The 27,016-nt window shown below is 48.7% G+C and overlaps 1 protein-coding gene across 2 annotated transcripts in view; it reads left to right on the top strand.

Annotated features, from left to right (window-relative positions):
- Positions 1-27,016, top strand: part of TRMT61B (tRNA methyltransferase 61B) — a 201,051-nt gene that overhangs the window by 91,850 nt on the left and 82,185 nt on the right. Inside the window, exon 3 of one of the 2 annotated variants that reach the window (XM_078647509.1) lies at positions 19,064-19,254. In XM_078647509.1, coding sequence (XP_078503635.1) covers positions 19,064-19,254 — 191 coding nt within the window. Of the gene's footprint in view, positions 1-19,063; positions 19,270-27,016 lie in introns of both variants that reach the window. The other variant, XM_078647508.1, reaches the window with a different exon arrangement.

The following is a 27,016-nucleotide window of genomic DNA, read 5'->3' as shown; positions in this document are numbered from 1 at the left end:
AACGGGTAGCACCCACCATCCTTGCACCCATGGTAAATTTGATCGATGCCTCCTTAACAGACGGAGTGGTGCCCCCTAGTTGGAAAAAGGCGAAGGTTAGAGCCTTATTAAAAAAAAAACAATTTAGACCCCCTTAATCTTGCCAACTTTAGGCCTATATCGCTCCTTCCCTGTATTAGTAAAAGGACAGAAAAATTTATAAATGCTCAGCTGTCATACTATCTTGAATCGAATGAACTGCTCAAACCATCACAGACAGGCTTCCGCCCTGGCCAGGGCACGGAAACAGCAATGGTGACGGTGGTCGAGGAGGCCAGGAAGATCATGGACGCAGGAGGATCAGTGGCAGTGATCCTCCTGGATCTGAGCGCGGCCTTCGACACGGTCAACCACCAAATCCTGGTCCAGCGACTTAAAGATCTTGGGATCACAGATGTCGCCCTGTCCTGGCTGAAATCCTTTCTGCATGACCGTTCATTCCAGGTGATTGAGGGTAGTTACACATCCAGGGAGACCCCTATACGTTGCGGAGTGCCACAGGGCTCTTCTTTGAGCCCCACGCTCTTCAATGTATATATGTCTCCGTTGGAAAAAATAGTCACCTCTCATGGGATCAAACTCCTAACGTATGCCGACGACACCCAGCTGGTTGTCTCTCTCTCTCTCAGCAGGAAAATCCTACCACCGATCTTTACTCCTGTTTGAGAGACATAGCCAGCTGGATGGACAGTTCCCACTTGAAGCTTAATAGTGACAAGACGGAGATACTGGTAATGGGGAATCAGTCCCATTTCCGTCCGGACTCTCTTTGGCCCCCTTGCATGGGCAAGCCCCCAACCCCCAAATCAGAGATTAAAAGCCTCGGACTGTGGCTGGACCAAAATCTGACCATGCACACCCAAGCGAGGAAAACGGCCGGGGTCTGCTATGGGCTTCTGCGATCCACCCGGAAAATTCTACCACTGCTCCCTTTTCCATCAAGGAAACTCCTCATCCAAGGCCTCATTCTGTCACGGCTAGACTATGGCAACGCACTGTATCTGGGCGCCCCTCGGAAAGTTACTACGAAACTCCAGGTAGTGCAGAACGCGGCCGCACGGATCCTTACCAACACCAAGAGTCGGTGCTCGGCCAGGCCAGCCATTAGAACGCTTCACTGTCTGCCTGTGGTGGAAAGAGTGCAGTTTAAGGCACTTTGCCTAACGCACAAAATCCTTAACGGGAAAGCCCCTCCCATCTTCAGAGATCTGGTGACTCCGTACACCACCTCCAGACTTCTTCGATCCACTAACATCCATCTAACTCTGCCTCCTAAGATCAAGAGAACGCGATCAGGAGGTCGGCGTTTCTCCTACAACGCTTCCAAACTATGGAACTCCCTTCCTCCTGATATCCGTGTACAGCCTAATCTTTTGGCCTTCCGCAAATCTCTGAAAACTTGGCTGTTTCCGTGAGCCTCCCCTTCCGACTCCGTCTGTACTCATTCAGTGCTGGGACGCTTACGGGCAGCCATGCGCTCTAGAAATCCTTTAACATTTAACTTCTAAACCTAGAGCTAATACAGGAGAAAAGTGGTTTGATGCAAAATGCTCTAGTGCTCATTGTAATTTAGGAGCCCATTAGGATCGCGGACTGACTTGAGTCCGTCTGCGACCCTTGAGGAGGAGGGAACGTCCGCATGGGCTGCGGCGATCCCTCCTCTGCAATTAGGATGTGACCGCCATCCTGGCGGTCACATCCTCTATTTTTAACATTGTGGCGGGTGCGGCTTCAAGCTGCGCCCGCCGCAATGGTAAAAAAGCACGTATTGCATTTACATGCAGAAAGCTGCAGGCACCGCGTGGTGCCTGCCGCTGTCTGCATGTAAATGCCGGGGGTACCATAGGGTACCCCCCATGTGCACCCCCTTCACCCTGGGGTCCCGCAACGGGCCCCCGAAGTGCACATCCGTATGCTTTTCCACGGCGGAGAACCCACCGCGGAAAAGCATATCTGATACGCAATCCTAATATGGCTGGCGGTGTCTGAGAGACACCGCCACCATATAAGAGCTTTTCTGCCGCGGTTGTAAGCCGACCGCGGCGGAAAAGCAGCGGACATAACCCGAGACCCACCAGCCATCCGAATTTGGCGGTGGGTCTTTGGAGGCTCCGCGGCGGTTTTCCCGCATCCTCCGGGCCGGCGGTGGCTTCCGCCGGCCCGGAGGATGCGGGAAAACCGCGATCGTAATGTGCCCCTTAGTTCGAGCACTAAAAACTAACCCAAGAGATAGGGATCAAATTGCTACCCTTAGGAAAGTATATAAAACAGCTGTACACACACGAAAGGGGTAAATTAAAAATGAAGCCTGGAATGCCCTATTGACCGTGGAAATACTTAAGGACAGCTCTAAATTCTGGGCGATTGTTAATACTCCCCTTTTCTCGGGTCTCGAGAATGCTTGCATGGAAACTAATATCTCAAAGGAACAGTGGTTAACACATTTTGAGAAAATGTATGGTTCGGGTGAGGAGCAGGGCCCTTTTGCAGTTGTAGATATAACTGGTGATCACCGTTTGTTGGCTTTTAATGAGGAGGAGATAGAAAAGGCCATAGTAGAGACATCGAGCAATAAGGCACCGGGCTCAGATTGTGTCCCCGCAGATATGTATAAAGGTGAACCCAAATTTTGGGCCAGGATCCTGGCAAATGTATTTAATGCCTCTGTACAGCAGGGGTTTCCGGCATCGCGGTCCAGGTCGATTATTATCCCAATATTTAAATAAGGTCAGAGAGGGGACCCACGGTGCTATAGACCAATATCTTTAATCGACTCTGCTGTTAAAATGTTAGGCAAAGTGATCTTGGAGAAACTTTCTGACTGGGTTAAAGAGCAGGGGATTTTATCTAATCTCCAATACGGTTTATACAGGGCCGTAGTACCATGGACCAGTGCCTCAACTTATATTTATTGATAAACAAATATACTGTAGCAAAGAAAGGTTCTTTGAACATGGCTTTTATGGACCTTACTTCAGCCTTCGACCTGGTCAATAGATCTAAACTGTGGTCCATTTTATTAGATTTAGGAATTGATCCATGTCTGGTTCGTTTTTTAGCTGAACTACTTGGGTATCTTACAGCAGCGGTTCGAGTTACCCAGGATGGCAAATGCTCGAGTCACTTTAAGTCGGGGAGAGGTGTTCGGCAGGGGTGCATAATGGCACCCCTACTTTTTACACTTTATACAAATGCCATAGAAAAAACCTTGATTAAGGCTAGTCCAGATAAGCCACGTGTAGGGGACAGGATTATTCCTGTCCTCCTACACGAGGATGATGCCGTGCTTCTTTCCCGCACGGCTATAGGCCTCCGGAGATTATTAGATGCATTTGAAACGCATATGAAATCCCTGGACTTGGTAGTAAATATGTCCAAATCTCATGTTATGACAGCTGGTTGCCATAACAGGAAAGTCAAAACTTTTTTCTGTAATGGGGCTGTGGTATCTAAAGTGTCTTACTTCACATACCTGGGGGTGTTATTTGTTGACAAAGGGTCCTGGGTTCCCCAATTTAGAGCAAAGAATAACGCGGTGGTTAGATCGACATCAGCCTTAGTGGGGTTCTCACAGCGGTTGGGAGCACGGCCCTTTGATGCAATACTTTCTATTTATAGATCCAAATGTCTGGCAATCGCTACATATGGCGCTGCCATTTGGGACTATAAATATTTACAAGGAGTACAGTTGGCTGAAAATAAGTTTCTACGCACCCTCTTGTCGGTACCCCAATCTACCCCAACTTTTTCCACTCATCAGGAATTAGGCCTGGGTTATGTGACTGACCAGCTGAGATTGGCCCCGCTAGTTTGTTAGATTAAAACTTGGCTCAATCCCGAGATAACATTGAATTACCAAATCATAAGTGATTGTATTGCCCTAGACGAGGCAAGGAGAATTCCATGGCTGTCATACATTAAACTTATGTTTTACAAACTGGGGCGGATTGACATCTATAACAACCCAGATGGGATTGCAAAGGAAGATGTAAAATGTGTAAGATCACAGTTTTTGAATTTTCAAATGATGTAGCGGGAGGAGCTAGAGTTACAAAAACCCTTGGTCAGGGCACACTTTTTATTAAATACCTCCCCTTTTATTGAACCTTATTTAAGAATTGTGACCAAACCATATCATCGATGGCTGTTGACGAGTTTCCGCTTTAACTTAATCCATTTTTCGCTGGGGGTGTAAACCAGAAGAGATAGTTGTGTGTCAATGTGATGATTGTTCTTTACAAGTTACACTGCATTTCATTATGTTTTGTGGTTTTTATGACTCCATTCGAAGGCGGTTTTTAGTTCCTCTCTTGAGAGGAGAGGGTTTTCAACAAGTTAGACCAGCTTTATTATATCTCCAAATGCTAGATGATGTATGGTCCATTTTTAATATTGCCAGTTATTTGGTTGCTGCTGTGCGGTCAAGGAAAAAAAAAATCCTAATGCTATTATGGTATGAATTATTTTAGAGCTGTAGCAAATGTGATCTATGTCTATTTTTATTAATCTTGAGACCCTGGTGAATTTTATAATATTGGATGACATCTTTGACTTTTTTTTTAATATGGTGCCTCCCTGATGTAATTAATTGTGATTTTTAATGTATGTTTCTTACTTTGTATGATTTTAACTAATCGAATAAAGTGGTTTGTAGATTAAAGATATTGATAGAGGCACAGGATGAGAAATAGGGTAGTGAATTGGATATGCTTTTTCAGGAGAAAAGTAAGACACACAGATCCAGGTACATTGATGCACAATGGAAGTATGTACATTTAGACCAAAGATGATTTTTATTTATTTATTTATTAATATTTTTTTCTCTAAACAACATCATTATTTTAAAATTTTATGCAAAGTAATACACAAAGATAGGTGCATATCTATAGTGAAAACAAATGCTTGTATACAGAGGGATATGCTGTAAATTTATGTTTGCGTATGGTGCTTATGTGGGGAAGAGCCAAATCTTGAGTAGTTTTCTGAAGATAAGGTGGTTGTCGGTGGAACTTATGTTGGGGGGTAAAGAGTTCTATAGTTTAACTGCTTGAACAGAGAAGGATGTGCCACCCATGTTTTTTTTTTTGTATGGTGGGATTTTGAGGCGAGATGCTCCTTTAGAGCGGAGGTTCTTTTGTTGAATGTGTTTGGTGATTTTATTCCTGTTGAGGAGTGTCCCATTCCATGTATTGCTTTGTGGGTGATACAAAGCAGCTTGAACGTGGATCTTCTGGCAACCGGTAACCAATGCAGGGCTTTCAAGGCAGGGGAGATGTGGTCTCGCGTTTTGATATGCAAGAGTACTCTGGCAGCCGAGTTCTGAATCCGTTGTAGTCTTTTCATGGTCGTTAAAGGTGATCCGTGGTAAAGGCTATTGGTGTAATCGAGTTTGGACAGAACACGGGAGATGGTAGCTTGGACCTTGTGTGGAAATCCAAAATGAGGGAAAATTCATTGCAGCGTTTTTATAGTAGCAAAGCTTGATCTTGCTAGTTTATCCACTTGGGCATTCATCGACAGCTTGGAGTCCATGGTCATTCTGAGGTTTCTTACTTCCTTTGATACTTTAGGCAGTGATCCCAGTTCATCATTGAGAAAAAGGGCAGCATTTCTTGCCCTAGTCCTGACCAGTCTCGAACAGGCTCAAACCGGCAGCAGCCCTTGTCCTCTCTGCCCTTGTCCTCTCTGCCCTTGTCCTCTCTGCCCTTGTTCTCTCTGCCCTTGTCCTCTCTGCCCTTGTACTCGACGCCCAGGCTGAGACGCCCTAAGCCTGGCCTTTTATAGCCCTAGTAATCAGGTGACCCCTTCAGCAAATGGGAACCCGAGCCCTAACACTATCCAATCACAACACTATCCCTAAAATCTAGAACCAATAGGAGACCAGACCAGGACCTTGCAGCCAATCTTAGCCCTAGTCCAAACACCCAATCAGTTTTAAAAAACGTAATCTCTACGTCCAATAAAGGCCCTAGCCCTACCAGTAGTCCCAAAACAAGTCCATGCAACCAATGGCTTAGGTAGCCCTAGTCTCTACTTCCAATAGAAAGCCTAACCCTACTCTAAGTCCCACACCTAGTCCAGCAACCAATCACACCAGTAGCCCTAATCGCTACTTTCAATTAAAGGTCTAACCCTAGCCCTAGTCCCACCCTACTCCCAATAACATAGAAAGCCCTAGTCCCTACTTCCAATAGAAATCCTAACCCTAGCCCCAACCTACAATGATTGAATCACAGACCCAGAAACCAATCGGAACCCTCAAGGTTGGCTGGCCAGGGAGTTGGAAGCCTCTTCTCCTAGTAGTCAGACCGGCTCAATCCACACTTTGGACTTCAGCAGGTAAGGGCCTCACTAACTTGAAATCTAACAATACTGTTTTGAATAAAACTTTAATCCCTAGAGGGAGAAGGAGAGTGGGTGAGATGCAAACAAGAGACATTATAACAGGTGAAGAATGTAGGGCGAGGTGATGAAAGACTGAAAGAGGGGCTCTTGGCATTACCTTGATTGTGGAGACTCTTGCCCTTGATTGGATTCTCTTCTGCACCTAGCCGCACCCGCTTCGCGGGTGCCGCGTTGCTTGTGCCTGTCCTCAGGAGGCTGTTGGGAGCAGGAGTTGCTCACAGCCCAGGCGCTCTGAACTTTGTGGGGCCACCCTGTGGTGTGAGAGGCGGCCAGAAGGAGCGGCGCAACTTCAGGGACTCGCTTTCCCAGGAGTCCCTGCCCTGGACAGCACACCTGGTCCGCGCTGCCCTGGTCCGCGCTGCCTCGGTGCCACGCCCACAGGTCATCAACTGGTCATAAACGCCTGCCTGCTCCTCTGACATTGGGGCTCTTGGCGTTACCTGGATTGTGGAGACTCTTGCCATTGATTGGATTCTCTTCTGCACCTAGCCGCACCCGCTTCGCGGGTGCCGCGTTGCTTGTGCCTGTCCTCGGAAGGCTGTTGGGAGCAGGAGTTGCTCTACTCCTGGTGACCTTAGTTCTTGTTCATGGGTCTTTGACTGATCACCTTGCTAGATACTGTGACTGCTCAACCCAGGGTAGTTGCCTTCTATAAATGCCGATGGCAACTCGTTCAAGCAAAGCTCGGAGGGGGGGGGGTGCTTCTGTGAGTGGCACCATGGACCAATTTATAACACGCGCATTCTCAATCGTAGAGAAGGAGATTGCTCTGACGGAGCGTAGATTATCACGGGAATCCCCGGCTAATAAACGCTCTTCCCTGGGCCACCTAGCGTTTCCCCACCCTGCGATGCCCAACGAGCCAACCAAATTAGGGCTAGTTTGGACAGGCTGTCCTTAGTTGCCCAGTGTAGGGCTGGGGTAACTATATCAGATTATCCACTTGTCCATCAACTCGCCACCCCAGCCGTCATAACTCCACCTATGCCCCGGGCTCACAGCGCGTCTTCTCCCCAGCCTGAAGTGTTGCTCCAGGTAGTGGGGGTTGCTTCCCCAGCCAAAAGAAAGCGTGCTGCCAGCCCTCGTAAGGGTAATATGCTCAAACCTCACAGCAAATTAAGGAGGAAAAACCTGTACAGGGGGGGTGTGCTGATGAAGGGCTTGGGGGAGGGGGAAGCTCTCTCAAAAAGCCAGCAGAAAGGGGAGGGTATGGGTACTTTGCAACAACAGCCGACCTTAGATCCCCAGATGGCCTCTCATGTAGGTACCCCTCCTGTTAATCTTTTGCTTCCTAAGATTGAATGTTTGGTGAAATCACTGATTCTTCCAGTGATAGAGAGGCTGAAAAAACTGTCAGAGCGGGTGGATAACTTCGAACAGACTATCCTTGATAACTTTTTCTCGGTGAAGTCTTTGATCAAACTTCACTCTAAAATGAGAGAGGAAGGGCAAGCACCAAACTTGATACCAGGGCCCCGTACAGGGGGCATCGGTTCTTCGCCAGTCGCAGCGGGGAGGTCGCAGGGCTTACCCGTGGAGAGTACGCCAAGTGAACCCCCAGTACAACCGGTGGGGGGGGGCAGGCAGCAGGGTCCCTACCCGTGGTTAATCTAACACAGCCCAAATCCCTGGGTAAGCCTAAAAAACTCCCCAAATCTGCTACGAAGCACAAAAACTCCCCCAACCCTCGAGCAGCTGGATCAGCCAAGACCATGACAGAATCTAGTATTGTTAGTGTTGGCGGGTCCTGTCCATCAACTAGAACCTCTCCCCCGACCCCAGCTCTTACAGCACAGTTGGAGGGCAAGAAAGGGGTAATCACTGCACCTTATGCAAGCCTTCCCCCAGGATGCCAGCTATTTGTGGTTATCCTTACCCGGGTTCCCCCTCTTAAACCAGGTACCCAAGAGTCGTATACTGAACTTAAAAATAAAACAGTATTCTGGCTCAGAGAGAATAGACCCCTTCCTGGTTTTATTGATGGGCGAATCATTCACGTGAGACGGGTTGGTTGGGTAGGTGAAAGGCCAAAAAACCTAAAGGGTGACTCCATATTAGTTAATTTCAATGATCCCAGAGCAGTTAAGCACATTTGTAATCAGGACTCAAACAGTGACACCCTGGGTATAAATACCCGTGATCTTGGCTATTTCTATCGGCCTCCGCCAACCCTTTGGCCTGGTAGCCAGGTGTTTAGGGAGGGCAGGAGTAGCTGGTATCCCCGTTATGAGACTATTGACCCTAGGCTCATGTCAAGGAATGTTGGCCTACGTCCCTACTTGCCATGGTGGGGCTGCTGACATGATGATCAAGTAGTGGCTATAACTGGCTGCAAGGGAACCACAGGGGTTATGCGCAGTGGTTTAAATGGCTCCGGGCATAGTGTGCTCCCTTGTGATAGTGACTCTTCCCCAGCTCTTTTAGCGGTTCTCCCCTCTAGCTTTCAGAATGGGAATGTAACTGTTGGTTCCAGCCTTGCCGCTAACAGGATCCTGCTGACAGCAGATGTTGCCCGAAGCGACACTACCCACACTAGGCTAACCCATCCTATGTGTCCCCCCCCCCCTTCCCGAGCTAGCCACAGGTACTGGAATTCTGAGGGTGATTTGCTGGAATGTGGCGGGTATTAGCCACGAACGCAGAGTTGCCTGACTGGAATGCCCTTATTGAGTCCTTCGGGATTTGTGCTTTCCAGGAGACATGGTCTGTAGAACCCCGACATAAAGTGGGCTACATGACCTTTCACGTCCCCGCTAGCACACCCCCGGCGGGGAGGGGCCGCCTGTCAGGTAGGCTACTTTTCTGGGTCAGTATCTCCTTGGGCTTTCATGTGAGGCAGCTTAAAACCAAGTCGCCTGACTTACAGAGGCTCTCTGTGAGGGGCCCCCTTAGAGGTAACCCCCTGGAGATCTTCAATATTTATACTAGAGGCCCAAAAGGGGGTTCACTATCCCCGACCCTAGTGGCCTTGGAAGACGAGCTGAGGGAGTGCAACCCTAATTCCTTTATCTTGCTCATGGGTGACTTTAATTGCACGTATGAGCCATTAGCGGCTGACGACATATTGGACACCATAGATGAGGACACCAGAAGAGGTATCCCGCCTCTTGATTTACCCCCGATTAGGAGATGGTCCCAACGTGCTATACAATTGAACGCCCTTACTTTGGAGTTTGGGTTAAGGGCGGTTAACGGGAGATCCATTTCTGACCCGAATGGGGCACACACATATAATAGGGTTGGACACTCATCCAGGATAGACTATATCATCCTTGACTTCCGGCTCTGGGCACACATGGTAGACATGGAGGTTGTCTTATCCACGGATAGTGATCATAACCCACTTACTCTGTGACTAACTCCCTTATGGTGCATGGGCTACAGATCCCCAATCCCCCCCAGTCATAAGCCTGACAGGTGAAGTCTGCCCCGCGAATTGCGGGAGACGGTTAAAATGGGATAAGTTTGTCCTTGATGAGGGGAAGGTTATGGGAATAGGGGTGATTATGACTAGTGTCACATCCAAGCTGGAATCTGCCACACTGACTGTTGAGGAGATTTCCTCTTTATTTAGAGACACCACTAAAGCTATAGGCGATCTTTTTGTCATCCTTACCCGAGGAGGCAGCGACCGGAGGGCAATGCGCCCGAAGGGTAATCGGGCTGGTATTCCGCTGCCTGTAGGGCAACAAAACGGGCTCTAAGGTGGTGGTCATAGGCAAAGGCTGTCTGTATTTGGCGTTTATTGATCTGCGGACTGCCTTTGACCTTGTGCCCAGGGAGCGTCTGTGGAGGGTCTTGTGTGATTTAGGTTTGCCCCCGCATCTGCTGCGATTAATAATGAGGCTTCATGAGAATAATTTTGCGCAGGTGAGGTGGGGAACACCAGGCCAAAAGACTGCCCGCATCAAAGTTAGCAGTGGAGTTCGGCAGGGGTGTGTCCTCGCCCCTACCCTTTTTTCACTCTATATAAATGGATTAGTGGACCACCTCCTAGAAATCCCAGCTGATGCACCATTTTTGGCAGGGAGGAGGGTACCCACACTACTATTTGCAGATGGCACCTTGCTAATTTCAAAAACCCCGGTTGGCCTACGGAGCTTGCTGGTGGGTTTTGAACAATTTTGTGGGTCAATGGGTCTGAAGATTAACACCGATAAAGCCAAGTTCCTTGTATTGAATCCTCCCAGTAAACTTGGACGTCCCCCAGTGCTTAATACGGTTCCCTTGGAAAGAGTAAAGGAATTTGATTACCTCGGTATTCGGCTACTGGACACTATGAAGTGGGATAGTCACCTTAATAAAAGGCTCCGGAGTCACAAAAGGGTGGTGGGGGCTCTTCTCAAAGAACAGAGGGCATCATCGATGAAACCTATCGCCCCAGTGCTAGACATTTATGCTGCTAGAGGCGTTAGTGCGGCGCTCTATGGAGCAGAGCTCTGGGGCGCCCTGGATGTGAGCAAGTTGGCCCTTTCTGAGAATAGGTTTCTTAGGGATCTGATGTCCCTCCCCAATAGCACTCCCATTCTTCCCTTGTTGCTGGACATGGGCTGTCGCTCCATTCAAGATCAGGCTAGGCTGCGTCCCCTCCTTCTGTGGGCTCGCCTATGGAGGGTGCCGGAACTTGCTAGCTATGCCGAGGGGCTAAGGGAGATACTAGACATGTCTGGCTGGGCACAAATAAGGTGGCTAAGGGATGTGAAAAGTTTGTTGTTCGATCTCTGGCCGGAAGGGGCTTGGCAATCTCGGTCTGCTCCACCCAAGGCAGCCCTGAAGAACTTATACTGGACTTGGGTAATGAACAAAAGAAACACCGAGCTCAGCTTGTGCCGGACTTCAAGGGACTTTCTGCTTGTAAAGGATGTGGCACTCCGGGAACTCTACTTGGACATTATTTCGATCTCCAGGGACAGGGCCTTGTTTTTTAAATTCAGAATTGGCATGCTACCGGTGAGAGATTTGACTGCACGGTGGAAACCTCCAGCTCAAACCACCCTTTTTAGGTCGAAGCACGACCTGCATTCAATGCGTAAGCATTGATTGCAGTCTGCTTCGACAACTAATGTCACCCGTTTTTGGGAATGTGGACAGGAGAGGGTGCACGAGCGCAGATCTGCTCAGTTTTGACCTCGTGAGCGCGCACGGCGCCGTGCCCCTCTCCTGCCTCATTCCCTTGCGCAAACACTCTACACTCACGCATGCGCACATACACAGCCATACACAGGCACACACACACTGCATACACACACACAAACCCACGCGCACACACACAGACACACGCACAGACACATTCGAACACACACAGACACACGCGTGTCCACCACCCCCCCCCCCCCCCCCCACCCCCACCACTTACCGGGCTCTTTCGGCGTGTTCAGTGTCTCATCTACGGCAGCGCTGGTACCAGGGGGCAGGACTTCACTTCCGGGGCTCCCTCCAGCAACTGGAGCCCCGGGCTGCGGAAAGGCCATCAGTCGGCCGGCTCCACTTCTTCCTCGGCGGCGGCGGGCGGGACTTCCTGCCGGATTGCAGGCCCCACCCCCGTCTCAGGCAAAAGTGCCTGACTTCCGTTTTTTTTGCTTAAGCAGCCCGCTCGGTTTATCCAGCTGCTTCAAAATGACAGGCTCATTTTAATGTGGCGCGTAAAAGTACAATTTCCCGTTTCTAGCGCTTCAGTATTTTGTTTTTGCAGGGAAGGATAACGAGCCATATAGAAATAAAGCGCCTTGCCTCTGTCCGCTCCAATCTGTAGTGTGGCCGCATTCGCATGGACGGCCATGTTCTTTTTGCACTTCCCCACTCAGGATTACATATATATTGCTAAACATCTAAAGTATCGTAGATATTATGATTTACTCTCTTTCGCGTGGACTATTAGAAATTATTAAAACTAGCTTTTTAATAATCTAATACGCGACTGTAATAATCGCCAACACGATACTCAATAAAACCGTCAAACGTGTACCCAAAAATAACTCGGGCCTCCTTCTGTCACAGTAAACGATAGTGTGGGATTTAAACAGAAAACACTAGTGCTCGTTCCCGCGCGGCCCTATTAAGACAGGTAGTGCTCACTCTCTTGCCACGGTTACTTACGGCGCTATACATGTACACTTATTTTTAATTAATTCACGTCTAGCATTGACTCATTTTTTATTTGTATATTTCACCCAGCTACCAAAAAAGCTACTAGTAAACCAGTTTAGCCCATAGTCACCAATGAGCACTCACCCGAACCCCCGACCGGCTGAAGAAGGCACTACAGCCTTTGGAATTCAAAAGGAAATAAAACAACGCTAGAGATGTTGGAAGGATACAAAGGAAACAGTTCAAGGCGGAGCAGTGAGAGTGCAGGGAAGGAATGACACAATCTGCAGGCATTCCTTGGGGCGCAGGTAGTTTAGTTACCGACTCGTACCCACTGCAAGTGCATGTCCGCGCCTGCACCCTCGCTCCCAGCCTCCGGGCGTATGTAGTTTGGCAAACCCAAGCGTGTGCACGTGAGCCAATAACGTGCTTCATGCTGGGTGACTGCCTGCCCTACCTGCGGGATGCAATCCTCGTGGTACATGGGAACAGGGCGCTTTTCCCTGCAGCCCTCCGTGCAGAATACGCCATCTCATCCTGACGCTGGCTTCACTGCGGCTGTACCAGTGTCCAAATTACATAAATCGCACCTGTGCAGTGCAATTTCGACATGCAATTTGCAACAATCGATCATCGCAAGCTTGAAGCGGGGCTTGAGAGGAGAACATTTTATTTGGTTTGGCTCCTTGGTGCAGCAGAATGCTTTAAGGAGAACATTGCTGTATTATTGCAGGCCAGTCCTGTCTAAGATTCATAACTTACACATGGTTGCTGAAAGGACGGCGTCCACAGATGTGAAGAAATAGCGGAGTAATGTTGGGGAACATGGAGTACAAAATATATATATATATATATATATATATATATATATATATATATATATATATATATATATATATATATATATATATATATATATATATATATATATTTTTTTTTTTTTGGAAAACCTTTATTCACACCAAAGTGTACACAGCTATTCAGCCGAACATCCCGGGGGTACGGCAGCACATCATAAATATAAAGTTCGCGGCACACACGGACCATAATAACAGGATACATGAGGTTCAATTTGAAGTTTAGAATCAGGATGGACTCAAATAACACGTATGGTTTTCCCCTATACAATAAAAGTATAGATAAAAAGGGGGGGGAGAAAAGGGAGGAGAAATCAGGTGCCAAATTAGAACATAATCATCAGGTGAGCGGGCCAAAGGAACGAATCCGAAACCTTGAACAATGTCAAATAGAAGAACGTAGGATAAGCAGGCATACAATCACTATACGCAACGATCATGCGCCCGCTCAATGCTACAGTGAACAAGAGAATTGAGGCACATACTACAGTAAAATCTCGAGATTCCAAAGGGTGATCAAATGTACTGATTTCAAACCCATAGGAAAAAGGGAAAGAAAAGCGGAAAAACAAAAGGGGAAAAAAGGCCATAGAAATAATAATTGAAAACAATAAAGCCCCACCCCCCAGCCCCCCACCCCGCACCCCTGCGGATGGCTACAGCCTACCCCCCCAGCAGCGTGCCTGTCGCCCCGTAACAAAACCGGAAATATAGGAAGAGTGTAGAGTGAAAAAGAAGGAAACAGAAAGGAAAGAAATAGGGAGGAGGAGAAACTACCAGAATAATCGCCCCTGAACCTCCCCCACCGCCCGCCGACTCGCGCCGCCCAAAGCTGAAGCAACAATCAAGAAATTCGAATAGTACAGGACCACAAAGGGAAAACGTTAAACAACATCCAAAAGCCCACAAAGCAGAGCATAAGTGTCCCTCTCAACTCCCAGCGGCTCAGCTGCCATCTCCGTCCAACCGTTTCATCCCTGACCCCTCCGAAGCATCGAGCAAACACCGTCCAGTAGAGCCTCAGAAGCCTTTAAAAAGTCAAAACGGTAGGGCAGGTCAAGAATCCGTGGCGTGCGTCCACTGAACCCACAGTTTGCCTCGCAGTCCTCCTCAGCCACTGTGGTCACCATCACCAATTCAATGTCACGGGGCACGACAGTCAACAGACCTATACAAGAGACCGGGACCACAAAGGGGTCATACATCCCTCGATCTCCATCGAGCCCCGGGGGAGGGCCGTAGCATACCGTGACTCCAACAATCAGGGCCCCCGGCAGTGGAATCAAGTTGCCGTCCCCTGGAGTGGGGTCGGTAGCGCCTCGAGACAGAGGCAGTGGAGGCAAATCGGTGGCACAGCTGCGATCTCGGTCCTCCCCCTGGCAGTCCGGATCATGTCGGTCGTCGATAGGAGCGGACACCAGGCACGGCCGCTCGGCGCCAGTGATACCGGCGACCAGTTCCTGAAGCCTCGCCTCCACAGTGAAATGTAGGTCCGCAATGGCGGCCATCACGGCCATCAAAGACGGCTCATTCCGTCCCTGGGCTACCGCCCCACGCTCCGCACACCACATCAGTGGGCAGCCGATGGCACCGAACAGGATATCTGAAGCGGGGTCGTCCGTTGACGAAAAAACGCACCTTCGGGTAGCAGAGCACAAATGCTGAACTGTGGCCCCACACTGACGGCAGCACAGGCTCCGGGCCATAAACCCCCCCGAAGGGGCATTCCGGTGCTGGCAGCAATGCTATTTGCGTGTATCTGGTCAATCGCCCCCCACAAACTCCAGGACGAGAAGGTCAGTTATGTGGCAAGAGGCCGGCATCCGGTCAGGTGTCACGGCCGATGTTGTGCTTCAGCGCCCCGGCAGGGCCAGTACTCCAGACCCCGGCTCGTAAGCAGTCGGAGGCCGGAGATTTACACACGGCGTAACTCAGCGAATCGGAGCGCTGGAAGACTCGGGATCAAACCGATCGACCCAGCAATCCATCAGCTGTGCGGGAGTCGGACTAAAAATCAGGATGCGAGACAGGATATACGGCTGGCGGACGGTGGTCAGAGGAGCCGAGGACTCAGGCGACCATCTTGCTTCGCTACGTAGCTCCGCCTCCCCAAAATATTTTTTATATTTCATGAAGGTGTTTTGTTTAGAGCTAACCTGTCACCTTTCTGCCACCTCAGAACACACGTTGCAAAGGTCGAATACATATAAAAATACAGTGAATCTCAGAAAATACAGACATTGCAGCCAACATCAGGCATTGTACTCCGAGAGTGTCATAAATAATTTAGGTATTTATGTATTTGAAGTTTTGTATAGAGCTGCTATAAAACTCATCCCTGCTTCTTGGTGGATAATATAAGAAGGGATGGCCATAGGGACAGGAGGGAATCTCCTCAGAAATCTATTTTCTATCACTTGTGTAGTGGTCATCTTTGTCTGACCGCACAGACACACACACACACAACCCCACACACACACACACACACAACCCCACACACACACACACACACACAACCCCCCACACACACACACACACAACCCCACACACACACAACCCCCCCCACACACACACACACAAACCCCCACACAAACACAAACCCCCACACAAACACAAACCCCCACAACCCCCCACACCCACAACCCCCCACACACACACCCCCACACACACACACACAACCCCACACACACACAACCCCACACACACGCAACCCCACACACATGCAACCCCACACACACCTCACACACACAGCCACACACACACAACCACAAGCGCACACACACAAGCACACACAACCACACTCAACCACACAACCCCACACAACCCCCAGACACACACAACCCCCCACACACAACCCACCACACACACACAACCCGCCACACACACACAACCCACCACACACACACAACCCACCACACACACACAACCCACCACACACACACAACCCACCACACACACAACCCCCCACACACACAACCCCCCACACACACAACCCCCCACACACACAACCCCCCACACACACAACCCCCCACACACACAACCCCCCACACACACAACCCCCCACACACACAACCCCACACACACACAATCCCACACACACAACACCCCCCACACACAGCCCCATACACACACAACCCCCCCCCCACACACACACACACACACACACACACACAACACCCCCCCACACAACACCCCACACACAAACAACCATCTACCTATCTATCTATCTATCGCCCTCACTCTATCGCCGTCACTCTATCCATCTATCGCCCTCACTCTGTCTATCGCCCTCACTCTGTCTATCGCCCTCACTCTGTCTATCGCCCTCACTCTGTCTATCGCCCTCACTCTGTCTATCGCCCTCACTCTGTCTATCGCCCTCACTCTGTCTATCGCCCTCACTCTGTCTATCGCCCTCACTCTGTCTATCGCCCTCACTCTGTCTATCGCCCTCACTCTGTCTATCGCCCTCACTCTGTCTATCGCCCTCACTCTGTCTATCGCCCTCACTCTGTCCATCTATCGCCCTCACTCTATCCATCTATCGCCCTCACTCTATCCATCTATCGCCCTCACTCTATCCATCTATCGCCCTCACTCTATCCATCTATCGCCCTCACTCTATCGCCCTCACTCTATTTATCGCCCTCTATCTATCTATCTATCTATCGCCCTCACTCTATCCATCTATCGCCCTCACTCTATCGCCCTCACTCTATTTATCGCCCTCTATCTATCTATCTATCTATCGCCCTCACTCTATCGCCCTCACCCCTCACTCTATCTGTCTATCTATCGCACTCACTCTATCTATCTACCTATCTATCTATCTATCGATCGCCCTCACTCTATCTATTTATCTATCGCCCTCACTCTATATATCTATTGCAACACCACAGCATCACTCAGCACCACCACAAAATCACTCAGGGGCACCACAACATCACTCAGGGACACCTAAACATCACTATGCGCTACCACAGCATCACTAAACGCCACAGCATCACTCGTCGCCACCACAACATCACTCAGCGCCACCACAGCATCAATCTGTACAACCATTCAACAACAACTGGTTCAAATATGTTCTCTCAATGTTTGAAGCTTTATTACAAATGTCACAAAAAGATGTTAATATTTCACTTTTGTTCTTGGATTTACGTCACAATAAAATACACTAAACATAATCTTCACAAAATTTATTTACAAAAGTTAAAGCTATTGCCATTATAAATTACAATAACTTTTATTTAAGTATTAATTATTTAAAAAAATTAAAAACAATTGTTATTTGTAATATCAATACATCTAAGTCACGTAAATACAACACATTGCATTACAAATGCTATAGGTGTCACATTTGCAAAAGTTAAAACTATTGGCATTGTAAATGACAAAGCTATTAATTTCGCTATTTTCAAAACCAACACATAAATAAAATATTTGTCATTTACAATACCAATAGCTCAAACCTTCCTAATGCGAGACCTATTGCATTGCAAATGCTTGTTGTCCTTTCTGTCCACTTAAGCCAGAGACAATTCCACACCTCCTGTTCGAATGTCCTGCCTATAAAGTACCTCGAGGGAGGTGGTTAAAGCCACTATGTAGGGAGTTGGGAACTCGACAATGTAGTGTGGCCTTGCGAATTTTAAGATCAGATACCCGGCCGCTGTATGTTTGTGGCCTATCCAAATATATAAGCTGGGCATGGTTGATTAGGTCAAAGCGGCTTTCCCAAATTGTTTAATTTTGGTACCTTCTTAGTTAATTTATTACCGCCATCTATGATGTTAGAAGAATACCAGTTTTGTATGGTTTGGTTTTTATGTTTGTAATGTTTTTTAATAATTGTTGTGATATTTCTATACTGCTTTTAAAGATATTCTATTATCGAAATAAAGCCAACTTGAAAGAAAGAGAAAAGAAATGAGAGGGCAATAAAGGAGATGTTAAAGCCAAAGAGAAAGAAAACAGGAGCGAGACCAGATAGTGCGAGAGTGCAGGGTATTCTCAGTTGCTTGAAATGTATTTTATTTTTTATGACAGGACCGTAGATCCATAGAGTAATATGTTGCATAGCCACAGCTGTAAGGTTAACAATTGGGTTAGTGTTGGAGGGCTGGTATTTCTGCTGCACCAAGGTGGCAAGCCTAACTAGAATGCAGGTAAAGAGGCTGTACCCCACTACTATAAGCCACTGCAACCAACTATTATTATTGTCATGGCATGAACATATAGGTGGTAGCCACCCATGTTAAAAACGAATAGCACCTTGGGTGTCCCCTGTTGCCCAGTTTTGTTGGTGAGCAACATTACCAGATCACTGGGCACTTGTTATGAGCCTTGTGACACTGGCCTTCTGTACAAGAAAACATATGATGTCAGCCAGATGAGATAACCAGGAGAAAGTTGTCACATGAATACTGCACCTTTCCATCCTGTAGTACATCTCCACGTTTTGAATATTGAGGACCTGACTCGCAATGATGTTTCTGTAAGTAGGTGTGCTTACCTCCGACTGTCTCATGAGTTCCCTGAATCGGATCAGTTACGTTCAGTTGTCTCTTTATGCATTGAGTAAATGCATCTCCAGTCTGGTTTACAAATGCTCTGATGTTGGCAGCCTCTGTAGATTGTACAGTCTGTAAACAGCTAATGTGCTTTGTTTTCAGCTGGCTCGGTGGGACGTGTTCTAAGTTTTGAAGTTCGAAGCGATCATCATCGACTTGCCAAGAGAAATTACCAACGCTGGCGGGATGCTTGGCAAATCGGGCATGGGCACCAGTGGCCAGATAATGTTGAGTTCATTAATAAGGACCTTTGCGCAGCAGAAGAGGAAATCAAATCTATAACATTTGATGCGGTAAATCTACCACGGGTAACCTCGTGCCCATTAATTTTAAATAACCAGCTTCTGTATTGTGTGTTTTAAGTTTTTAAAGATGGTCTCTTTATTCTGATGTTAGTCAGGCTGAACAACTTTTGGCTCTAAACTTCTATCAATTTCAGAAACAGCAATACACTTAACACTCATAATAACTCCACCAAAATCCCTGGAAAAATCAAACACTCCTAATAGCTATTCACCTAAAACCACTGGGAGGATCAAACCATCCTAATAACTAACCACCTGAAACCACAAAACCACTGGGAGAATCAAACACTCCTAATAATTACCTAAAACTACTGGGAGAACTGTAAAAAGGCAATCGAGGGCAGTGATTAATTTATTCCAATAGTTGCAAAGGTGGGCACCGGCATTCATTTTTTGGTCACTAGGGCTCTTATGTAAATTTATTGTTGATATGAGAATCAAATGAATCCTTAGCAATTATTGTATAAACTGCAGTATAGAGGCGTTAGGTGGATCTTGGAGAGCATTGTGATGATAAAAATGAATCTTGCTCCCAGGTGTGCCAACATCTTAAGACTTGGTTATACAGTGGGCAGTGACTACAATGGCATTTCGCAGCCATCGTCTTAGAAACATTTTGATCCCCAGCACTTACTGTTTTTATATATTAACCCCTGGCAAAGGGATGTAGAGCAGTCAGTGTTGTCCTCTTCCCTCAAACAAGACCCTTTGCCAAGCTAAGCGTCAGCAGCAATTTGCAGCTTTATTTCTGCCATTCAGGTACAATAGTGTAATTTTTACGCGCGTTCTCCCTCCTCTTAACTGGCCTCAACTGCACCTGTGTAACTTATGTTAATAAAATGTTAATTTCCCTGGCTGCCGTGATCAAACCAGAATCTGCAGAAAGAGCAGACCTCTTCATACACACTGCTGATTGATTGGGCTTGTGTTTTTATTGATGCAGACAAAAATACTTTTCAATTTTTTTTCTGTTTCAGGCTTGTAGTCTTTGGGTCTGTAAATCTGGCCTAGAATTTGCAGGTTCTGAATTTAGAAAAACAAGTTTCATGGTAAAACAGCAACAAAAAAAGCAAATCAGTAGCGTGTATGGTCTAACTTTAAACCTCATCTGGTACTTTGGGCCAATAGATGCTGCCTTTGCCCCCTTCTCTGGCATTCCATGCTTCTTCAGGACATAGCCCCCATGTCGCTTACTGGAGAATGCACGAAAAACATTCCTATCGCAGTCGGCCAATTGCAGCACTCAGGTCCACAAACACCAATGGACAACAAGAGAAAATATTCCCTTTTACAGTGGGCTTAGTTTTTATTTATTTTTTAAAAAGTGGGATTGCCGATCCTCGAAATCCCTACCAATGTATGCTTGTAATGGAAATTTCGCCAGAGTCAAGCCCGTCTGTGCCCGTCCGGGCCCAGACGGGCTCAGGGCACGGTACTCTGCCTAATTCTGTGACGCCAAGGAACCTTTTGATGAGTTATTCTAGGGAGGCTCTGCTGTCGTTACGTGTGCCCAGACATTCCAGCTGTAGCTATTGCTGGGCGGAAGGCACCCCGTTTGCACACTGTCATGTGTGCCTTTCGGTTAGTACCGATAAGGACCTGACTCTGCTCTCTATGGCCCTGCTGAACTGCAGGTCACTACCGTGTCATGCCACGGAAATTAACTCCCTCCTCTTAGACCACAGTCTGGACGCCCTGTTCCTTACGGAAACTTGGCTGACCCCTTGCTCTGGCCCTGACATTGTCGAAGCCCTCCCCTTGGGATACCTCATGTTCCATTTGGACAGGCTGGACGGGAGGGGGGGAGGAGTGGCCATTGTTTACAGAGATAAATACGTATGCAAAGCGGTAGACTGCGGCATTAATCACTCTGAAGGCTGTCAATTCTCCCTTTGCATATCCCCAACTGTCTCTATTTCTGGCCTTCTTGTGTACCAGCCGCCTGCAATGCTGGGTAAGTTCGTAGACTCCTTCATGGAGGCAGTGATTCCATTGGCTGCCGCTTCCTCCAACTTTCTAATTCTCGGGGATTTCAATTTACACTTTGAGGACCCCGATGATACAGTGGCGAGAGACCTTCAAGCCACATTGGGCGCACTCGATCTGCATCTTGCTAATGTTGGGGCCACCCACAATAGGGGTCATCAGCTTGATGTGGCCTTTGCCAACTCTAAGAATCTGCAAGCTTCCCAACCGCTGGTTCTCCCCTGGACGGACCATTATCTAGTGCCGCTGAGATGGCAGCTAGAGAAGGAGAGCTCCTATACCACGGCAGTACACAGTAGAACGACTTTGGTCGAAGCTGCCGGTGGACAGTTGGGCGACAGAGCTAGCAAGAACCTGCCCTCCCCCGGTTGCTAATCCCACTATCGCCGATCAAGATATGGGAATGTGGCTGACCAATGCATTGGACTCGGGTCCCTACCTGCTGGGAGTGCTGCTCCTGTGAATCTTGTACTTCTCCGGCCACTACGGCCACTACGCCACGCCTCGCGGCCCCCGCTCCGCGGGAGCCGCTCGCAGGCAAAGACTTTGGCTTCTGCGGACTCTGCCTCCAGTTTTTCGACGTGCTTTGTGCACCACCGTGCCTGCAGGATCCTACAGCTGACCACTAAGGGCAGAGGCGGGACTGCGAGGACCAGCGTGCCTAGCAGCGTGGATTGGCCGCAGCTGGTCCTCTTCCCGCCACCTCCACCCATTTAAAACTGAACGGTGTGAGCGCGCCTTGGGTCCCTACCTGCTGGGAGTGCTGCTCCTGTGAATCTTGTACTTCTCCGGCCACTACGCCACGCCTCGCGGCCCCCGCTCCGCGGGTGCCGCTCGCAGGCAAAGACTTTGGCTTCTGCGGACTCTGCCTCCAGTTTTTCGACGTGCTTTGTGCACCACCGTGCCTGCAGGATCCTTCAGCTGACCACTAAGGGCAGAGGCGGGACTGCGAGGACCAGCGTGCCTAGCGGCGTGGATTGGCCGCAGCTGGTCCTCTTCCCGCCACCTCCACCCATTTAAAACTGAACGGTGTGAGCGCGCCTTGGGTCCCTACCTGCTGGGAGTGCTGCTCCTGTGAATCTTGTACTTCTCCGGCCACTACGCCACGCCTCGCGGCCCCCGCTCCGCGGGAGCCGCTCGCAGGCAAAGACTTTGGCTTCTGCGGACTCTGCCTCCAGTTTTTCGACGTGCTTTGTGCACCACCGTGCCTGCAGGATCCTTCAGCTGACCACTAAGGGCAGAGGCGGGACTGCGAGGACCAGCGTGCCTAGCGGCGTGGATTGGCCGCAGCTGGTCCTCTTCCCGCCACCTCCACCCATTTAAAACTGAACGGTGTGAGCGCGCCTTGGGTCCCTACCTGCTGGGAGTGCTGCTCCTGTGAATCTTGTACTTCTCCGGCCACTACGCCACGCCTCGCGGCCCCCGCTCCGCGGGCGCCGCTCGCAGGCAAAGACTTTGGCTTCTGCGGACTCTGCCTCCAGTTTTTCGACGTGCTTTGTGCACCACCGTGCCTGCAGGATCCTTCAGCTGACCACTAAGGGCAGAGGCGGGACTGCGAGGACCAGCGTGCCTAGCGGCGTGGATTGGCCGCAGCTGGTCCTCTTCCCGCCACCTCCACCCATTTAAAACTGAACGGTGTGAGCGCGCCTTGGGTCCCTACCTGCTGGGAGTGCTGCTCCTGTGAATCTTGTACTTCTCCGGCCACTACGCCACGCCTCGCGGCCCCCGCTCCGCGGGAGCCGCTCGCAGGCAAAGACTTTGGCTTCTGCGGACTCTGTCTGCCTCCAGTTTTTCGACGTGCTTTGTGCACCACCGTGCCTGCAGGATCCTTCAGCTGACCACTAAGGGCAGAGGCGGGACTGCGAGGACCAGCGTGCCTAGCGGCGTGGATTGGCCGCAGCTGGTCCTCTTCCCGCCACCTCCACCCATTTAAAACTGAACGGTGTGAGCGCGCCTTGGGTCCCTACCTGCTGGGAGTGCTGCTCCTGTGAATCTTGTACTTCTCCGGCCACTACGCCACGCCTCGCGGCCCCCGCTCCGCGGGTGCCGCTCGCAGGCAAAGACTTTGGCTTCTGCGGACTCTGCCTCCAGTTTTTCGACGTGCTTTGTGCACCACCGTGCCTGCAGGATCCTTCAGCTGACCACTAAGGGCAGAGGCGGGACTGCGAGGACCAGCGTGCCTAGCGGCGTGGATTGGCCGCAGCTGGTCCTCTTCCCGCCACCTCCACCTGACCTCTCCTTAGATAAACAGTGGCTACAACGCGCACGCGGGACGCGCGCGGGACCAAGGCCGGGGCTAAGACCGGGCAAAGTGCGGGCCCTCTGTGGCCCTCCGGGGACCGAGGGAGCCGGGCCGGGGCCACACTCTGTAGCCCATCTCTGCTCTAGTCATTTATATATGTGAGTGCGAATCTTCTGCTTTACGTTATATTTGTAACTACCATTATAGGAACTTACTATGCCTCCCAAACCTGTTACTATGGACAACTTTTTAATTAAAAAGGTTGCACAAATTAATAGCAACAGAAGGGCGTCCCTGGGGCTGGAGCTCCCTCCGACAAACTTTCCTGAGCTTCCAGTCACCGTTGCAGATACTCCTTTGGAGGAGCCCCCTGCCCCTATACGCAAAGCTACGACGGTAGTTGCTCTAATTCATGCGGGTGCGAATGATGAGGTTTTTAACACCCAAGGGGTAGTTAAAGGCTCCTTCGAAATACAGGAGTCTGCAACAAAGGTTCCTCCACGAATATTTAGGAAATCCCGAGTGAGGCGCAGGGGAAAGCTAAGGAAAAGTAACAACATAGCTAAACAAGGAGGGGGGGCAATGTTTGGTTCTATATCAGCATGTTTTGAACCTAGATCAGGTAAAACAGGAGAAAAAGGGGATGTTATTGCGCCTGAATGCCCTAGAGATTCTCTGCTACTTATTGATTTGTCACCCTCAGGGGACCCAACCATGATTAATAAGCTCCCTTTGTCCAGCACACCTACCAGTTCTCCTATATTTGACCTACTTACTGGGAATGATACTGTTAGGCTATCGGGCTCCCCTAGACTCCCTATTGACCCATCTCTTATGTCCCCAACATCCTCCCCTACTATAACTAATAGTCTAAAAAGGGGAGGTGAGCCACTGGGAAATCGTGCAAATAAAATAAGAAAAGGGGCTGTTTGTGTGCCCTTGACACAAGGTGGTCAAACTCCAGAAGGGGAGGTGGCCATGATGGCCAAAATTGCAGAACTTATTAAGGGAGCGATGCAACCACTCCTAGATAAGATAACTACATTGTGTGCTCAATTAGATCAAACAGAGAAGGTTGAACACAATTCCCTTCTCCTACTTGACCTGGCAAAGGGGCTAGGGAAACCTAAATTAAATCCATCTGTAAAATCCAAGGCCAACCCTCCTGTAAAATCTATTCTAACAGGGCCCCCTTTATCACTAGCACCCATAACACCAACAGTAAAAACGCCAGTATTGCCGCAAAAGCAGAGCTCCGTACAAAAGGGTGTAAGAGCAGGTAGCCCTACAATTACGTTAATCACTCCAGCCCCAAAGATGGCTATACCCCAACAGGTGGTGCCGGTAATTAATGAACAACCAACTAAACAAGGGGACACCCAAAATCGAGATGGTAGTAAGGATCCGCCAATGACTAAGTTAAGTAAAGGTAATCCTTCGACAATCGCCCCCATTAAAACTAAAATTAATCGTGTCGTGGACTTAACCCCTGAATCTGCCCCTTTTGTCATTGTTATGGCAGGGGTCCCAGAACTCCTCGAAGGTAAACGGGAAGATCACGGAGCGCTACGGAATAAGGTTGTTTTCTGGCTCCGTGATAATAGACCGTTGCCTGCTTCAATAAATGGCGAAATTTTAAGCCTAAGGCGTGCCAATTGGGTCGGGGTTAGGCCCAAGGACAAAAGTGGTGATGTTATAATTATCAATTTTAAGGATCATAGGGCTGTGAGGCATATTGGGGATTGGTTCGATGCTAGTAGCAGCGGCTCCATCTCCACGCATCTTCTTTCCTATTTTTATCCCTATGCACCCCCAAAAAGTCTTACTAATTGGGGGAGGGACAGGCAGCTTCTTAAGAAGCCTGTCCGTCAATGCTGGGGGTTTGAAAATGCAAGATCATGGGATAGGCCTGGGGGCAAACAGCCCATGCAGGCTACTCCTGGTTACGTAAGTGGTCAAGGCCCTTCTTTTTACACTGAGAGCCCGGAGGACTTTTATTGTAGGAATGATTATCAGGTTTATCAAAATCCACCTACAATCAATCACTATCCACCCTACTTCGGACCTAATGTTACCCAAGGGAGACCATGGAATAATGGAGGACCGCTGCCACCTATGTACAATCTACCGATCCAAAACAGTTATCATATTTTGTCGGGCTTGGATGGTGTAGATTGACAGCGAGCTCAGACCCTCACGGAATCAGTGGCTGAGGAACGGCTTCCACCTCCAGTTCTTCAAGTCTCTACTAGGGGAAGGGTACTTTCTAGCATTACTGAGGTCCCCATTAACTCATTCCATGAATCTCCTATATTAAATAAGACCAGCATCTCAGACGGGTTAACAACTCGTGACAATGTTTTCCCGGAACAGATGCAGCTTCCTGGAGAAGACACTAAGGGGCCCATAGAGCAGATAGGGAATGGTCCGATACAGGCGAAGAGTGATCTGTGCCAACTGCTTTTTTGGAACGTAGCCGGGTTGAGACAAAAAATCAGCAACCCAGCATGGGATTTCATAATAAGTGGTCAGGATATAGTGGCCCTCCAAGAAACATGGACTCAGGACCCAATCCATGTAAACGGCTACAGGACTTTTTTCACCCCAGCAATTGGAGGACATTTTGGAAGGGCTAAAGGAGGTTTGATCACGTTTATTTCAAACAACCTCAAAATTAAACCGGTCCATCATTATTCACATTCCAATTACTTCCAGCTTATAGTTTTAAGAGACCTAAAAGGAGCAAAGATTATTATTATTAATTTTTATAATAATATTCCGAGGGAAGAAATCGTGGTTGCAATGAAGCAACTCAAGGAGGAAGTTCAGGTAGAGGTAGATAAAAACAATAGAGAATTTGTAATTTTATGGGGGGGAGATTTTAACTGTCCACTCTGTCCCAAAGGTAGTCAGGGACTATGTGGTCTAATGATAGATAGAGACACGAATCTGACCCACTTTGACCATAATTTAATGGGGGATTTGCTGAACGAAATATTATTTACGTTCAACTTAGGGTTTGCTAATGAAACAGCACTAAAACCCGCGCCCTTTATTCCCACTTTTGTTGGTAGAGGCTTGACGTCAACTATTGATTTTATTATCACCTCCAGCAACCTTAATCATAGAGCGGTGGAGGCTACAAACATTCCATTGCCCATAAGTGACCATTTCCCGCAATGCCTTAAGGTAGTTGATTTGTTCCCAGACCCATCTACGGCCGCGCCTCCTGTTGAGGCAGCGGTTGATGTGGTTCTTGGGAGACAAAATGGGTATTCACTTAAGTGGAGCAAAATAGTCCCCGCAATGTTCTTTAAGAAACTCTGGGAGGCGTGCTCTACTAGCTTTTTGATTTGTTTGGGAAAGGATGCGAGTAGTGATCAAATTATTGAACATTTTGGTATCATTGCCGCAAATATAAAAAGCAGTTTAAGGGTGGAGTCAAAGCGTAGTGGTAAGGGATGTAAGAGCTGGTTTAATAATGAATGTACTAGGGCGCTGAAAAATTTAAAGCATGCAGTT

This window comes from Lissotriton helveticus, chromosome 6 (genome assembly GCF_964261635.1).
Source record: "Lissotriton helveticus chromosome 6, aLisHel1.1, whole genome shotgun sequence".
In the NCBI taxonomy this organism is placed as follows: Eukaryota; Metazoa; Chordata; class Amphibia; order Caudata; family Salamandridae; genus Lissotriton; species Lissotriton helveticus.
Note: the sequence above shows the minus strand (reverse complement) of the source record. Positions and strands in the feature narration are given on the sequence as shown.